This window comes from Cynara cardunculus (assembly GCF_001531365.2).
Source record: "Cynara cardunculus var. scolymus isolate 2C chromosome LG 17, CcrdV1, whole genome shotgun sequence".
NCBI lineage: Eukaryota > Viridiplantae > Streptophyta > Magnoliopsida > Asterales > Asteraceae > Cynara > Cynara cardunculus.
Genome location: NC_037544.1, coordinates 3,302,069 through 3,319,568, shown reverse-complemented (window position 1 = coordinate 3,319,568; position 17,500 = coordinate 3,302,069). Strand labels below are relative to the sequence as shown.

The 17,500-nt window shown below is 37.3% G+C and overlaps 1 protein-coding gene and 1 pseudogene across 3 annotated transcripts; both read left to right on the top strand.

The window, feature by feature from the left end:
• The first annotated feature begins 691 nt into the window (after positions 1-691).
• Positions 692-12,040, top strand: LOC112500501 (GBF-interacting protein 1-like). Of its 3 annotated transcripts, XR_003067356.1 has the most exons (12): positions 692-1,054; positions 2,258-2,301; positions 2,943-3,045; positions 3,401-3,524; positions 3,645-4,036; positions 4,162-4,344; positions 5,096-5,483; positions 5,961-6,258; positions 6,449-6,610; positions 7,406-7,897; positions 9,881-10,348; positions 11,985-12,040. XR_003067356.1 is itself a non-coding variant. In XM_025103997.1 (11 exons), the coding sequence occupies exons 1-11, from the start codon at positions 895-897 to the stop codon at positions 10,187-10,189; spliced, it is 2,655 nt and encodes an 884-aa protein (XP_024959765.1). In that variant the 5' UTR covers positions 692-894; the 3' UTR covers positions 10,190-10,744. The 3 variants fall into 3 exon arrangements, 2 of the variants coding, with proteins under 2 accessions (XP_024959765.1, XP_024959766.1); XM_025103997.1 differs by lacking the exon at positions 11,985-12,040 and having other exon boundaries at positions 9,881-10,744; XM_025103998.1 differs by lacking the exon at positions 11,985-12,040 and having other exon boundaries at positions 9,844-9,916.
• Positions 11,882-15,936, top strand: LOC112500500 (annotated as a pseudogene).
• Positions 15,937-17,500: the final 1,564 nt, after the last annotated feature.

Sequence of the window (17,500 nt, the reverse complement as noted above, 5' to 3'; positions counted from 1 at the left end):
AGTTAGACATGTCAACATTTACCCGTGTCGGACTCAGGATTCCGTGAGTAAATGCACCTTTAAGGTGGATCAAAAGCTCACCAAGTCGCCCAATTTGTTTTTGACTAAATTCCACCTGTTTCAGATGATTTTTTAAGTTTTTTTTGTTGATCTTGAGAGATTTTTTCATCTGTTTTTAATTGTTGTTTCTTGTATTTTATAATATCCCAAAGCACCTCTCGAAATTTAGCAAATGAAACTTTCATACCCCAAAAAACTTCTACCTGCGAACATCAGTTGAGCGGGTGCACAAACCCCTGCTCGAACCGTCACAAGTCCATCACTGACGTTTACCCAAAAATTGTGAAGATCTAAAATTGTATTATATATGAAGAAGATCATAAAATAAAAACCAAAACCGTATTTACCGAACACAGTAAAACCGAATGAAATTCATAACATATCTAAACAGCATCTTAACCTTTAACGACCTCTCTTTAAAACAAAGGACTTGTATGAAAAAAATAAAACCAAAAGGACCAAAAATGACAAATTACAAAAAATAATAATTTCATAATTTATAATTTAATTATAAAAAATTGAAGAAAAAGAAAGGAAAAAGCCCTACACTGCAGAAGACACTTCCTCTTTTGCTCTTCTCCCCCTTCCATATTTTCTCTCTCTAAACACAAAACTGGATCAATTCAAAAACCCTTACCAAAGTCTTTCTCTTTCTATTTCCCTTCTTCTTCATCTTCTTCCTCCCCTCATTTCTTCTGATTGCTGGTTAAGCATTCAATCAAATCATCATCTGTTCACTCATTCTATCTCCCTAATCTTTACCTAAGCTATTTATATATATATCTATTTATAAATTGAAGACCAATTGTTACTGTTCGTGTTTAAAGAGAAAAGATGAATAGTGGGGTTAGGGTTTCCATTCCAAACAACGTAAGAAAGACGATCCAGAACATTAAGGAGATCACGGGTAATCACAGTGAAGATGAGATATATGCAATGCTTAAAGATTGTTCTATGGATCCAAACGAGACGGCCCAGAAGCTTCTATTGCAGGGTAATCATTGGTCTTTTTGATTTTTTTGCCGTGAGATCCGTGCTGGTGGTTTGGTTTTGGGACTTTTACATGTTTGTCATTTTCATGGATTTGGTTTTTTTAAGTGTTGTTGATTGATTGTGTATTCCGTGTGATTGATGCGAGATTTTTGTTTTTGTTTGTTTTCTGACTGATAGTGTGCTTAACGTTAGGGTTATAGTGGTTTTTGAAGTTTTGTTTTGTTTTTTTTTTTCAAAAATTTGGTCCTATTGCTGAATTGGTGTTTAATTGTTTTGATCCTTACTCGTTAGAATGATATTCGCCATTGAATGTAGTTTGTGAAGTCAAGCTCACTGTTTGCTATCCTACGGATGTTGCATTTAGCCAAATTTCTCAATTGTAGCAGTGATGTTTCTGGCCATATTGTGGTAGTCTCTACATGTTAGGTTGGCCGATTATGCTCTTCTTGTTGCAGTGTCTAATTAAATAGGATTTGGTATGACTTATTTTTTATACGAATTTGAATTTTGATTACTCGATAGTGGGAAACTTTCTCTGGGTCTTGCTCAAATCAAACTGGGACCAAATTTATATGTTTTTTTTTTGGTTTTTAGTTTAACGTCATCCGGATTTGGCTTGCAGCAAGCTTTTATTTTGGGAAGTATCTGTTTATGTTAGGGTTCACTCAATATTTAGATGCACAGACAGTTATTTTTTATGCTAGAAATCCATGTGTGCTATTTTAACGTTTCTTTGGGAAGGGTGGAACTGGTATAGGCAAGCAGGGAGTTTGTGTTTTCTATGTGTACTTTAGGGGTTGTTTACGACCTGGTTACCGCCTTATACCGGGTAAGAGGTGTAAGAGGTGCTTACCCGGTAGGAAGGGATGCTATTTACCAACATACCCTGACCAACAAATATGCTGACCCAGAAGGAAGGGGTTGCTTTTGACTCAGTCGATGCTTTAGTCAGTAAGAGGGGCTTAACCGGCTGCGTTCTTACTCGGTTAGCTCTTTCCCAATTTGTGTTGGTAGACGACCCCTTAATTTGTATATCTATTTGAACAATGAATGTTTCATAATCACAGGTTATACTTAAAGAGAGGCTTGTTTTCTAGCTCAGTCATCTGTATTTAATTTGAACATGTCTCCCCCTTGCCTTCCTTGTTATAATTACGTGTTGAATATGCAACCAAATAAAATTCTTTACTTCACTGTTGCACAGATCCATTTCATGAAGTAAGGAGCAAGCGCTACCGCAAGAAAGAGGTACGTTTACTTCTCGGTGCTGTGAGTAAGCTTAGAAGTGAGAATGCCTGCACTAACTTTACATATGGAGGTGCATTGAGATTCTGCACTGACATCTGGTCATTAGACATACTTACCATGCACTGTGCTTTTCTGTTTTTCTTTCTTTTCATTCTGAATAATTGCTACTTAACTGGGTCTACTTTTCTCGCTTAGCGTATGTATAGACGGGCCATAAAGTCAGAATAAGAGATGAATTCAGCTACAGTATGGTAAATTGCTATGGAAACTGTAGAACCATCTTTTATTTATTTATAAATTTAAGGGGCTCCTGATAGTTACATGATTGCTGGTCAAGCTGGAGAATAAGCATTGCTACTTTTTCTTGATAGCAACCCTATTATTCGTGTTTGCTGCTTACCTTTTACCAGAGTATGTTAGCGCTGCTGTGCTGGCTAAAAATCATTGCTTACATCAAAGATTTTGCTTTTGCCTCTTAAATGAAGGCACAGTTACATTGGATGATGGTTTTTTTTTTGCATAGCATGCTTTATTTAACTTTTGTCTTCCCACAATATTAGGATATGCTTTACATATTTGTAGCTGAAAAAAACTGTTTTATGCTTCATATTTATGCAGTCAACTTGTTATCTTTTCTGCAGAATCCTACTAAAGAATCTATAGAGCCTAGATGGAAACCTGGGATGCAGGGACGGGGAAACAGGGGTGGTCGGGCCAACTACTCATCTCGCCACATTCCTCATGGTAATTGACAAGTTGGAATCCGTCACATTTATGCTGCAGAGTATTCATGGACAAATTAACTTGCTTCACTTGTCATATTGCAAAACAGTCGTCATTTTTTAATCAAACCTTAAAACAACTGCCCCTTATAATGTTATCACAAGGTCAGAAGCACATGATACAAGGTTTTATTTACTGCCAGTAGTTTATTCAATAAATTGGCCTTTCTTTTTTTGAAATCAAGGATTAATTTCATATCAAGCTTTTAATGATGTACTATAGATTTAGGATTTGAACAGTTCTAGTTGGATCATTGAAGTATGCTAGTTGTCATGCATAAATAATAATCAACGATCTTTTGTTTTCAAAAATTTAGATGCAGGCGGTAGCAGGAATGCTCTCTCTGGAAAGGAAAATGAAATCAATCAAGGTGCAGATGATGGTGTAGTCCTGCCTGCACCTCAGGATAAGAAGAATAAAGAGACATCTGTGGTTGCAAGGTGTTACATCACTAGTTTTCCCTCTTTGTTGATTTACAGAGTAACCTTTTAATCGATGTAGATACAAAAGCAGGGTTAAAATTAAAAACTCATAAAGTACATGTTCACACCATTTTGCAGTTCTTCCAATATTGTCGCTGATCGTTCATCTGACATAGTTGCTGAGAAAACTAGTTCTGTACCTGATGTTCATTTGTCTGCCGTAAGTGATATTAATCAATCTGAAGTGAATGCAACTACTGTGAGTAGTAAGTTGGAGGGCCCACTTCCACAAGTCCCTCCGGAGGCCAAAAAAATCCCGACTTCTGCTTTGGGAGATGGGAGTTCCAGAAACATTTCAGCTTCTAAGGCACCATCACCTTTGCCCGGGGTGTACTTGTCGGCTTCGGATCCTATTCTTATGCCTTCACAGGATTCACGACTCCCTGTTGGTACAATTAGACGTGAAGTTGGAAATCAACGAACTCCTGTTGAACAAGTCCAAGAGACCCCTGTAGAGATTAAAATTGCCTGTGAGGACTTTTTCATACTCAAAGAGGAACAAATTATGTTTTTATGATGCTGTAACATTAGATTTCTCGTTACTTTAAGATAGCAATGAGTGAAAATCATTTTTTTAAAATGGATACTATGGCAGCTAGTCCCGAGGTCGGAAGCTCCTTCATGCAAGGGAAGATGCACGGTGAGATTCAGGAAGAGGGGAATAATTTGCTTTCAGAGTCTTCACGACCAGCACCTTCTATTCATGTTTCGTCTTCCATTGGCAGGCCACCTTCAAATCACAATAACAGGCAACAACAAGCGATTGGGCCTCAAAAAGGTATTAAGGTCATGTTATTCAAATTTGTATAAAATAGTCTGATCATCTGTCTATGATGGAAATGGTCACTTGAGGGGAACTAAATGGAACAAACAGTTCAAGGTTTAAATTACACAACAGCCTACCATTGCATAAATATTTATATCCTATCTCTTTACTTCATTTAGTTTATAGTACCTTTTAACGGGGTTACTGGAAATTTGTTATTGGAAATTTCTTGAGGATTTCAGGAGCTTATCGATATTTCCAGCTATGGCTTGATTTTTGTCTCACCCACAATACTTCCACACTGCATAACCTTCAACAGCTACCTGTCTGTTATTTTATGGTTTTTCTATGTGCTATGATTGTGCAATCTCTTCATAAAATTGCTTTTTTTCTTAGATATGCTTTTTTATTTGTCGTGCTGTCAACCTGAATTCGTTGCATACTCTATGCATTTGCAACACTTGTTGGTGGGTTAGGTTATTTACTTTCAATTATTTTCATATGATTTTGTTTTCTGGGTTCTGGTGCATTTTTTTCATTTCATAGAAGCCAAGCCTACTTCAATATTCAACATTACGTTCTATGATGGTTTTGATTTTGATAAGTTACATATCAGTAACTTGTTATCAATCAACTCTTTTTGTTCTTTTTCGAAATCTTGAAGTAACCCCACAAAAAAAAACTCAAAAGAGAAATTTGGTCAATGATTTATGATTTTGGTTATGGGACTGTGAAGTATAATGGCCCTTGTGCTTTCCTACAGTCGGTCCTGGTAAGGAGTGGAAACCAAAACCAACAAATCCCATTCCTGCTCAAGTACCAGGGACGTGTGACTCCACGGAGGTGCCAGCCATTCCAGTTGAAGGTCGCTCTTCTTTAAAGCCAGCATCCAATATTCCTGATTCAAAGGATGTTACTCCTGAAAAGGAGAGGAAGCTAGAGGTATCACGCATTTCAGATGGTCAACATGTTATTATACCCAATCATCTTCATGTTCCAGAAGCTGAGAAACTTGGGTTCTGCTTTGGAAGTTTTGATGCTAGTTTTGGTTTTAATTCAAGCTCCTTGAGTGGTCCTGTGAACGACAAGAGTCCATCTCTTTCTGAGGCTCCTGAGGTGATCCCTGACCATATTGAAGAACAGTCTTCCAGGTTTTTCAAAAACTTCTATGCTTATTCTGGTCAATTGAATGATTACATATGACACACAAATTTAGCATCTTATGACCATATGAAAGGAAGGCTCGGTGCCAATATAATTTTTTAAACAATCTGCAGATACCCTTTTTAACCCTTTGAAATTTACAATGTCGATTGATTCTTATAAATTCATCTTTACCCCAGTCAAGGAAATTTTCTCAAAATTTCAAGTGCAATTTTCTGTGGCAAGCCCATGTGATCCTTGTTATCGGTGAAATTTCTAGTCTAGAGAACCTGCAAATTAATGCTTCACTTGAATCTTTTAGAGTAGGTTAAGTTGTCGTTTACCTTAGACAACAACAAGAAATATCTCTTAATCCTAGCATTTCCAAGTGGATATTTTTGCAAATTTTTTACTCATATTGCGCTTGTTTTGCTTGAATGTATTGCCTTCTCACATTTTCTGATTAATTATTTTACTGGCTTCAGGAATCAAGATGTGTTGGTAACTCCCGATGATGGGGATTATCCTGATTGCCCACCATCCTCATCTAATGTACCTGAAAATTTATCAGCTGAAAGTGAAGTCTCATCTAGTGTGGCACCTGAGCACATTGAATCCAATCCAGAGACTTCACTCCCAACTACAGGCCATCAATATCCAGTGGTTCATGCTTCTCCTAACTTAAGTTTTGGCTTCATGCCACCAATAATAGGGGGCCATCTAGCACCTTTTGAAAACAACGAGTCTCAAGTGCGCGATGCTTCTCGTGTCCCAAGCTTTGTTGTAAGTATTTGATAACTGTTATTCTGGTAGTATAATCTGGGTACAGTACATTTTAAATACTTGGTTTTCTTCAATTTATTCATGGTAATTACATACAAAGAGGTCCTTGTAACTTTCCACGTCTTTTTTTTTTTCACTTTACCAGCCAGTAAGTTTATAAAATAACTTTGTGTATTCTTGTTACATACAGGTTCAACAACCGTTTGACCCAGCAGGCTATTATCCTCACTTCTATCGTTCTGGTGCTGATAGTGATGGGCGCATATCACCCTTCCACTCACCTGGGGTGGCGGCCAAGTACAATGGAAATGTTGCAGTGTTATCTCCACAGGCTTCTCAGTCTTCTCAAGAGGTTTCAATATTTTAGGCTTACGTGACTGTTATAGAATACTTGAATTATTTTTATTTGCATGATTAGGCTCAGACACTGTTTTTCTTTTGCAATGAGAATGTTGCTATGGTGTTTCAGTAAGTTCACGCATACACATTAGGGAGCTCATGCATCTTGATTTCTGTCTCAAGGTGTTCTATGTCCTTCATTATTCTTGTTCTTGGCATATGGTTTAAAAAATGATAGATTTTTACTGTCAATAAATGGGAAATCTTGGGGGGCATCTCATGGGCATGAAAATTAAATTTAGTGTTGGATCTTGTGAGCTCTTAGGGTGCATTTGTTTTGCAGGATAGAACAGAACAAAAACTTATTTTCCCACGTTCGATGTGACAATAGACCGGGACAAGACACAGACCGAGTGGGATAAAAATACATTTTTTTTGTCCCACCAAAGTAGATGGAACAAAAATCTCGAGATAAGGATTGATAAATTACTAAACTACGCATGTAAAATTAAAACCTTAAAGCCTTTCACAATTCTTTCACCCGCCTACCTCACTCACATAAATGATGAAATCCAATTGTCTAATCAATCCATGTCGAAAGTCCCTTGAAGTCACTCGATATGTATTGTAATCAGATTTGAGTGTATTATTGGTTTTTTTTATCTCTTTCGAGTCTTGCTTTCTTCGTGCTTCTTATTTCTCTGTTCTACATTCATAACAAATACTTGAAATGACTAGTGGGTTCATATACTATACATTTTTGTTTATTCTGTAATGCTTGTGATGTTCATAAATGTGAACCCCGCAGGTTGGGAACTCTATAACGTTGTCTGCAGCTGGTCCGACACCATTAGCCACACAAGCAGCTGGGGTTATGCAGAGCTCCCTAGCCGTGACCCAGCAACCACTGCCTGTGTTCAGGCAGCCAACTGGGTTACATTTGCCCCATTATCCTCCAAATTATATCCCATATGGCCCATATTTCTCCCCATTTTATATCCCTCCTCCATCCATTCATCAGTTTTTGAGCAATGGTGCATTCCCTCAACAACCTCAAGCCGGAAATATGTATCCAGCTCCACCAGTGGCAGCTCCCAAATATCCACTTCCGCAATATAAGCCTGGAAGTAATACTGGGAACTCGGGTCACATTGGAGTCCCTGGAACTTATGGACCATATGGCACGTCCCCAGCAGGTTATAATCCGAATCCAGCTGCTACAGCTGGCAATTCGACTTCTAATGAAGACATTGGTGGGTCCCAGTTCAAGGAAAGTAATGTTTACGTTACAGGACAGCAGGTTAGTTACGTGCACTCTACTTGATCTTTGTTATGCTATGTTGGCTTTGAGTTCTTCTGTTGGTTCTCGTTGCATCACAGTGGGGTCTGGGGGCATGGGATATATGACAATATGGTTTGTTAAAAGCTCCCTGAAGATCCCCGGTTTGGTAAAAACACAATATGGTTTGTTCAAAGTTCGCATTTGTGGAAAGAATAAAAAAGGAAACTAACGGAGTTTCATTTGCATCTTTTCTAGAGTAGTTTGGGATAACACTTGGTTTGCAAGTTTATCTGTTTGTTGATACTATAAGCATGCAATAGAATGCGGGAGAATCTAGATGCAAGTCAGCCCCTTCACCGGTGTGCAAAACATGAGCTTTGAAGTTCAATGATGCTCTATAGTGTGTGTGTGTATATATATTGGGTTCAGGGGAAAACCACAAGGAAATGGAAAGCTGAGGAACGACTTAATAATCATTTCATTTGTCCGGTATGCACACGTGCATAAAAGCAAGCAGGGAACATTTTCAATTATTTTTATGCACATGTGCATACCAGACAAATAAGGTTATTAGGGTGTTCCTTAGTTTTCCATTATTTTGTGATTTTCCCCTGAATCTGATTACATATATATATATATATATATATATATATAATTCAAAAAGGAAGGTTGAAAATTGAAGCCAGATAAGTCATGGTGCAGAAGTTGAATGCAAAGCAGTAAATTAATTTAGGTGAAGTTGAATAATAATCTATAAACGAACAAGGGAGGTATTGAATGCATGATTACACAAATTTTACAATGGGTATATGGTTTATGGAAGAGCTATGTTGGGCTCAATGGTACCCATATTCACAGAAAATCTACCAACAGAGCAGTTAGGATGAGAAATATCTAAAATCCTATGTTTATTATTAGCTTTTTTAGGACTTAAATATTGTAACAACAGCTAGGAAATACTATTGACACTGTGTACCCTTTGGTATATGTGACTTCATAAAATTATATGCCAAATTAGATGTCTACTCCTTACCCTAAAAGAAGTTTGTAGGTCACTCCAAGTCTTCTACTTCATGTTTTCAACTTTTTTAAAAGAAGTTTGGTCTCTCTCTCTCTCTCTCTCTTTTGGACGATAATAACATGACACTACCACACACCACCATTTTAGGTTGTCAATGCTACCTTGGCAGATGTTGCACTTGAAACCTTCTCGAAGCCATCATCATCTAAGGTTTTGTAGATTAGGATGAGAGCTTTCTTGTCCTTTCTTATCTCTCTTAAATTATCCTTTTGTACATTGCTTAAAGTGGCCTCATTTTTGGGCTCAATAAAACCTCTCTCTACTACTTCCCACACATCATGTGCACCCAATAGAGCTTTGATCTTGATACTTCAATTATCATAGTTGTCGGTTTTGAGTGCCGGTACTTGAAATGATGCTAGATTGTTGGCCATACTTTCGATTGACTTTCTTGAATCCCCATTAGTATGATGTAGAAGATCAGTCTAAGCTGCAACCACAGAGCATAATAAGATTTCTCTAAACCGATACCATCACAATAGCTCCGATACCGCTTTGTTGGAGAGGAAACTCAAAGGAACACTTTTTTCTTCAAACTTTATTCAAGCAACTCTCTTTATGAACTCAATAATCTTTGTTTTTCACTTGATGATTACAAACTCAAAGGAACCACCTATTTATAGAATGAGAGAATCAATCTCAACCACATATTTCATACCCCTATTAATCAACAACAAATTTTCTAAAGAACCCTAGACTTTCCTACTTATTTTCTATATAATTCTCCGTATCTTGGGTTTGGGCTTGGATGTACCAAAGTTTATACTTGGTCTCTCATGTTGGACAAAAACAAGTTTATTATCCAACATAGCATTAAGTTTTCTAGTGAATTCGATGTTTACTTGATTTAATCAAATGATATTTTGGATTATGTTTCTTGCAGAAATGACCTCTTGTATTTTGCTTTTTTGGGTTTGTAGAGTGAAGGTCCAGGCGTATGGATAGCTGGTCGAGACATTGGTGGTTCTTTTTATAATCTTCCTCAAGGCGGTCAAGTTGCATATACACCAACACAAGCCGGCCATGGAACTTTTCCTAGTATTTATCACCACCCTCCACAACCAGTGACCAGCGGAGCTGTTCATCCACTTCTCCAACAGTCCCAAACAGGGGTCGACATGGTGGGACCCACATCTAGCATGTATCAGCAGCAGCAACAACAACAACCGCCACCCCAGCCCAATCCACATCCCCAGCCTGCTCAAATCAACTGGCCTAACAACTACTGAGGAAAATGCCAATGAAGCAATCTTGGATTTGTTTTCTTGGGCCAACAAAGAGTTTGGAAAATGGAAGATACAACAATGGCTGGTGGTGGTGGTGGTGGTGGGGTTGAGTGTAAATCATCTTTTTTGATAGGTTCCGTTGCATTTCGAGGATATAAAAAGGTAAAAGGCCTCATCATCATGTAACTGATTATGATCAATTTTTAAGTTAGTTGAGTTGAACCGGGTGGTTTCTGCAGTCTCTTCTTCTTCGTCTCTTTGTTGCTGATGGTGGTATATGATTATGATGCCGGTTTCTTCTCCCCTCGAGAGTTGTAAGCCTTTTTTTTTCGTAAGATTTGAGGACCGAACCACCATGTGATTCTTAACCTTTTCTTTTTTGTTTTTGTTTTTGAAAATTGAGGTTTTATAGGAGAGGTATGAATGACTGGGGGGGTTGGGGTTCAGTTGTAAAGTGAATTTTGATAGCAAGAGGAGGTGGAGGAGGATGTACTTGAACTAGTACTACTATCAGTTGTTGTAATTGGTATAAGCAAAAGCAGCATTTAAATTTGTTTCACTCATATTTCTGATTGTTGGAAAGCAAACTGCCTCTGCCTCTTGTGCCACTGGACATTGGTCTAAAATAAAGAAAAAAATAAATTAAATCTGTCCTTTGGCCTAGCGGTATGTGAGTCTTTGGTCTCTTGGAAGGTTAGAGGTTCAAACCTCACCATGGGTGAGGAGGGTGTGTGAGTTTATTTGTTCTGTTTGTCATGTATAATTATTATATACTTCAAAAAAAAGTTGTAGATTTAACTAAAATCTTATTTTAAAGTTAATATCCTCAAGTTTGGTACGGATTTGGGCATGAGAAACTAGACAGGACAGATTGGTCTCGGTTCGAACCAAGTTGTGACACGGAGGAAGATTTGACGCATTTCACGTCATCTTTTTCTAAATGTATACAACAAACATATTGTTAGTGAATATATTGTAAGGAAATGTATCCAACAAATACATCGTTAGTGAAGATATTTGTAAGGAAATGTATTCAAATGTGAATGATATTTCATATCATAGTGGCTTTTAATCCATCTATTGTAAATTTGTTTTTAGGTAAGTTACATAATTATGATGTAGGATAAAGGGGGTGTTTGGTTTATAAAATGAAATTTGATGGAATTGGAATCCATCAAAGGAATTTGACTTTGAAGGAATTGGAATGAAATTTAACCACGCGTTTGGTTGGTAGAAATTGGAATGAAACCCCTCAATAGATTTTAATCAATCGTCTTTGTTTGAACTATCCCACCCATCGTCCCTGCTCACATCCTATCAACCGCCATGTCACTATAACAATGGCATGATGGTTACTGGTGGGATAGGGGTTGGGTGGCAGCAACATTAGTGGTGTGGTGGTGGTGGGAGATTAAGGGTGTGACATGACAAACAATAATAACATGTTCGTGATGGTTGATAATGAAATTTATTTACTTCAACGCTACTTCTTAAAAATAAAAAGTGAATTCAGACTTCAGACTTGACAAAATATAAAATACAAACGCCACCACCGAAGTCTCTGAAAACGAAACTTCATCATTTTTTCTTATTTATGATACCATTCCTTTTTAAGCAATCCATCAGGACGGTTTCTCCTCTACCGAGCTCATCCCCTTTCTAATGCCTGTCTGAAAAGGAAAACATACAGTTGAGTTGAAATCACCTAAACCCTAAATCATCGATTCAACCAGCGTCTGCGCTTCACTTCATTCTCAGTTTTTATCCTTCATGACGGTTGTTCTTTCTGAAATTTCAGAATTGTCATCGTCCACTTATCATTACGACGTGTTTTTAAGTTTTAGAGGTGCCGACACTCGTTATGGCTTCACTGATCACCTTCACAAGGCTCTGTTGGATGCTGCTATAGACACGTTTTTTTGATGATGTTGAGATACGAACGGGAGAAGATCTAAAACCAGAATTGGTAAGTGCAATTAAAGCATCAAGGGCGTCTATTATTGTGTTGTCCAAGGATTACGCTTCTTCCACATGGTGCCTTGATGAACTGGTACTCATCCTCGAGCAACGTAGGAGCTCCAAACATATTGTCATCCCCATCTTCTATCACGTCAAACCAACCGATGTTAGGAAGCAACAAAGCAGTTTCGGAGAGGCAATGGCTAGGCATAAACAGAAGATGGAGGCAGCGCCAAATGAAAAGAAAACAAGTCAATGGGCGCAGAAGATGAAGCAATGGGAGGAAGCACTTACAGAAGTTGCTGATATGAAAGGGGAGGAAGCAAATGGCCGGTAAACCCTTTCTTACTAATATTTCTAAAACCCTATGCTCAATTTTTATAACAAGTGTTCTGTTTATCTTACTACTTGGATGGTACCTTGTTCTCATTGAAATCGGTTTCAGGCGAGAGACGGTACTTATTGAAAGAATTGTTAAAGAGATCCACAACAGATTAGAGCTAAACAAACAGAGTAAAATTCCATACCTAATTGGGATGAAGTCTTCCGTTAGAACCATTATTTCATCCTTGAAAAACGATACTACCGAATTTCTCACAATCTGGGGGATGGGTGGCATTGGAAAGACATATTTAGCAAACTATGTCTTTAAATTGCACTATCTTGACTTCGAAAGAAGCAGCTTTCTTGAAGATATTGGAAGGAGGTGTACGCAACCAAATACATTACTTGATTTACAAAAACAACTCCTTAAAGACATTGGAGACATAACCTGGATGGACATATATGATGCTAATGTGGCCACCTCTAAGATCGAGAAAATACTTCTTAGGAAGAAAACGCTTCTTGTTCTCGATGATATTGATCATTTTGGGCAATTGGATGTGTTAATCGGAACAAGAGGCCTTCATCGAGGAAGCAAAGTCATAATTACAACCAAAGATGCATCATTAACAGAAAAGTGTCGGTTGTTTATGACAGAATTTCCACCAAATCATATGAAGCACTTGGTTGAAGGCTTAAACGAAGAGGAATCCCAACAACTTTTAGGCTTGCATGCGTTTAATGGCGATTATCCCAATGAAAGCTACAAAGAGCAAGCAAGAAAGGTTGTGATGTATTGTGGAGGACATCCATTGGCTCTTACAGTTTTTGGTAGTTCTTTGCGTAAGCAAGACGTAGCTGCATGGAAGGATACCATAAAATTGTTACCAAAGGAAACTAACCCTAAAATACAACAGGTTTTGCAAATAAGCTTTGATTCTTTGCCTTACGAAAATGACAAGGAATTGTTTAAGCACATTGCTTGTTTTTTCATTGGCAAAGATAGAGTATTCGCTGAAACAATACTAAGAGAGGGTGATTTGTCCCCATCTTTTGGGTTCTCAAGGCTCATTGATAGATGTCTTCTCACAGTTGGGCCTCGAAATGAGTTGATGATGCACCAGCTCCTTCAAGAGCTAGGTAGAGATTTAGTCCGTCAAGAATCACCTAAGGAGCCATGGGAGCGTAGTCGATTATGGCATCATGAGGAATCATATGATGTGTTGAAACAAGAAAAGGTAATAGAGGATATGTGTGTGTGTTGTGTTTATTCAGGGGTTAAACATTTGCAGAAAACTTTGCTCATGTTTACTTGTTTAATTTATTGTTAGGGGACGGCGAAACTTCAAGGCCTTATACTTGACATGAAAATGGTTGAGAATTATACATCACACAGAACAAGTAGTTCCACCAAGGAGAAGTTTCAAGATGATCCTCGCAGCAAAATTGTAGCACTTCCACTCCTTTATCGAGTTTGTGATATTTTCTCATGGATTTGGTGCTTATTTGCTTGGGTTTTCCTATTGCGTTTCTCCCACAGTAACAAATTCGACATTAGAACAAATGCATTCAGTCCGATGGATAAGCTAAGATTACTTCAACTTGACTATGTACAACTCCATGGGTCCTATAAACATTTTCCTACAGGTTTAAGATGGTTGTCTATGCACGGATTCCCTTTAAATTATCTACCTTCGGAGTTGCAATTGGAGAATGTTGTTGCTCTTGACATGTCTTATAGCAACCTACAACATCTTTGGAAGAATCCCAAGGTAATATATATAGATCCGACTCCTCTACCTTTTCTTCTTTGTAAGACTAACATGCTTCTTTAATTTAACAGTTGTTGATGTCATTGAAGTTTCTTATTCTGAGTTGCTGTTATGAGCTTGTTAGTGTGGGTAGCTTTGACGGGTTTCCTCTACTTGAAAGATTGATATTGGCAGGATGCATGAGTTTGGTTGAGGTGTGTGAGTCAGTTGGGAAATGTGATAGACTTGTTCTCCTTGATCTGAGTGGATGTGGTAAGCTCAAAAAGCTTCCAAGAAGCATAGAAAGGTTAAAAAGTCTTAGAACACTATCAATAGATGGGTGTTCAAATCTTGGTGAATTTCCAATGGGGATAAAGGATATGGAGTCACTAGAAGTGCTAAAAGCTAACAATGTTAACATAGAATCCCAAGTGCCATCATCATCATCATCATCATCATCATCATCATCATCATCATCATCATCATCATCTGTCATTGTGGTTCCAACAAGTTTGAAGTCCTTCACAATCCCAGGCTCATTAGTAAGATTGTCCCTCGGGAATAATAATTTGTGTAACGAATCCTTCCCTGTGAGTTTTGGTAGCCTGTCAATGTTGAAGGAATTAGATTTAGATGGGAATCAAATTGATTCTTTGCCTGATTGTGTAAGAAGCCTTAGTAGGCTGAGGGGTCTCCGTCTTTCGGGATGTGGTAGGCTAAAATCAGTCTTGTGTGCTCCAAGGACTGTAGAATATTTAAATGTCCACGGGTGTTTCTCGTTAGAGAAAGTAACATTTCATCCACAAATGTCATCATGGCCATATGTCCATTATCGAGACACAAAAGCCTTGACTGAGATTGAGGGCATACTAAAAAAGCAAGTTATATCAGAAATTGATCAAGAGATGGTATGTAGGTTGGGGTGGATTAATAGGCAACATGTGAACCATGACAAGTTTTCGACAATGAGTGATCTCCTGAAGGTTCAAGGAAAAACACTTCTAGCACAGGTGAATGTCCTTTTATCACACATATATATATATATATATATCATGTGTGTATATATATATATATATATATATCATGTGTATATGTATTTCAATCTAATAAAACTTCTAGTATTTGACAGATGAAGTGTCGGCATGTAGTATTCACCTCATATTTTCAAGGGAATAGGCTTCCAGATTGGATAACTCACAGAAGCAGCTGCTTGTTGGGATTTCATTTTACGTTGCCATCATCTCGTAAGAATTGTAGGATTCGAGGGTTAAATGTGTGCTTTGTGGCTACAATTTCAAGCACAAAGGGTGTCATAATCCCGCGAACTGTAATAAGGAATTTGACAAAGAGGTACTCCAACAAGATATACGGCCCTCAGAGGTGGGTTGCCCCAGAATGTAATGAAGAAGGTGGTATAGTATGGTTAAGCCATTGGATGTTAGGGAACAACGAGTTTGAAGATGGTGATGAAGTTAGTGTTCATGTTGTTAATGCTGATCAAAATGAATATGTAGATGTAAAGGAGTATGGAGTGAGCGTTGTGTACGACGACGACGATGATGATGGAAATAAGAAAGAAGATCCTTTGGCTGAATACAGGTCATGGAAACTCGGCGGCATTGGTTCTGATAGTTCTGCTTTTTATTGGAAGGAATCGAACTAAAACTTCGTTGTGGGTGGGAATCTTTGTAAAAAAGTTTGAGGTTATTAGGTTGTTCTCGCGTTCTCGTAAATCATAGGGGTTCTCGTTTGAACCTCCACCTATATATATATATATATATATATATATATTCTATTGTAAAATCATATTTAATACTGTAACATTTTAGCCCAACAATAAAATATTTATCACAATTTTTTTTTATAAGCAAGGGATATGATATGAAGTACTGGAAAGGAATATGAGGAGTAAAAACTAACTTAGGAAAATAGAGAGAGGGAATTAGCAACTTATGAATTGTTATTTCACAAAGGGTTGCATAAATTTTCTTGATGATTTGATGATTTTACAAGCAAGCTTAAGGCCGGTATATATAGGCCTTGAAATGATTATTTACAATGACTTCTATCTCTAAATTATTACATCCGACAAAATTTATGGCTAAAATTTCAAAARAAGATAAGCATCTACAAATATTCAACAAGATAAGAATMWATTATTATTACAATGCTAATATTTTCAAAAAGCATGTCTTCTTTTTCAAAGATGTCAGAAGTCTTATTTGTCGTCTTTAGAAATCTCTGTGTGTGCTTGGTATTGATTGTGGTGATCCATGATCAGACTGTGAATCTATATCATCTTCTTTGTTGTTAATGTCTTGGATACTGATACAATCACTTTTGCCAATAAATGGTAAAAGCATATCCCAATGTAAATGTGACCAGATCTGTATGTAATGTCCTTCAGCTAGGAGTTTGTACTAAGTCCATTTGAACCTGTATGGAAGAGGTGGTGTCGCTTGTTCTCGCTTTATCCATGATTCAAGGCTGTCTGTTGCACCTTCTTCAAGTTTTTTTTAGAATGCTATTTTCTAGATTTAGCTGCTTTGTGCATGCTAACTATTTGAGGTATTTTTGCTCTATTTCTCTGTGGCTTATAAAAATTCTTTTTCTTGCAGGTTTGTATGTTGAACTGGTTGCTTCTGGGAAAGAAGAAAATATCTTGCATCATACCAATGGAGCATCAGTGTAGGATGAAATATTTCCTGCTGTGAGGACTAACTTTTCTCCAAGTTTATTAAGAAGGAAGATAGACACTTAAAATACTGAAAAAACTTCCGAAATCATAGGGTCGTTAAATCAGAAAAAGCTATAAATTTTTAAATTATTCTTTGTATTGTTTCTGGTGAAAATAATTCTACTGTTACTGTTTTATTTAGCACTCTTAAACTTTCTTCACGACTACTACGAATTAATACTGTATTTATATTAAAAACCCCTGTTTGATATAATATTATTGGGTTCTCAATTCCTTTCATTAATATTTTCTTACATCCCTTTTTATATATCCCTTGCTTATAAAAAAAAAAAAAAAAATCCAAACAGGGCATATTGAATTATATAAGTTCAGACAGTTTAAATGGAGGACAAGCCATATCGGGGCTGGTTCAAATACTAACCAAGATTATCGTGTTAACTTTGTTAACCGATCTTGGTCGTTGATTTGAACATCTAACGGTTGTCATTTATTGAGACTAAAAATTTAATTATTTAATTACCATATTAATAAAAAATTAGGTTCACAATGGTTCAGAGGGTAGAATTGTAAAAAGTGAATGAT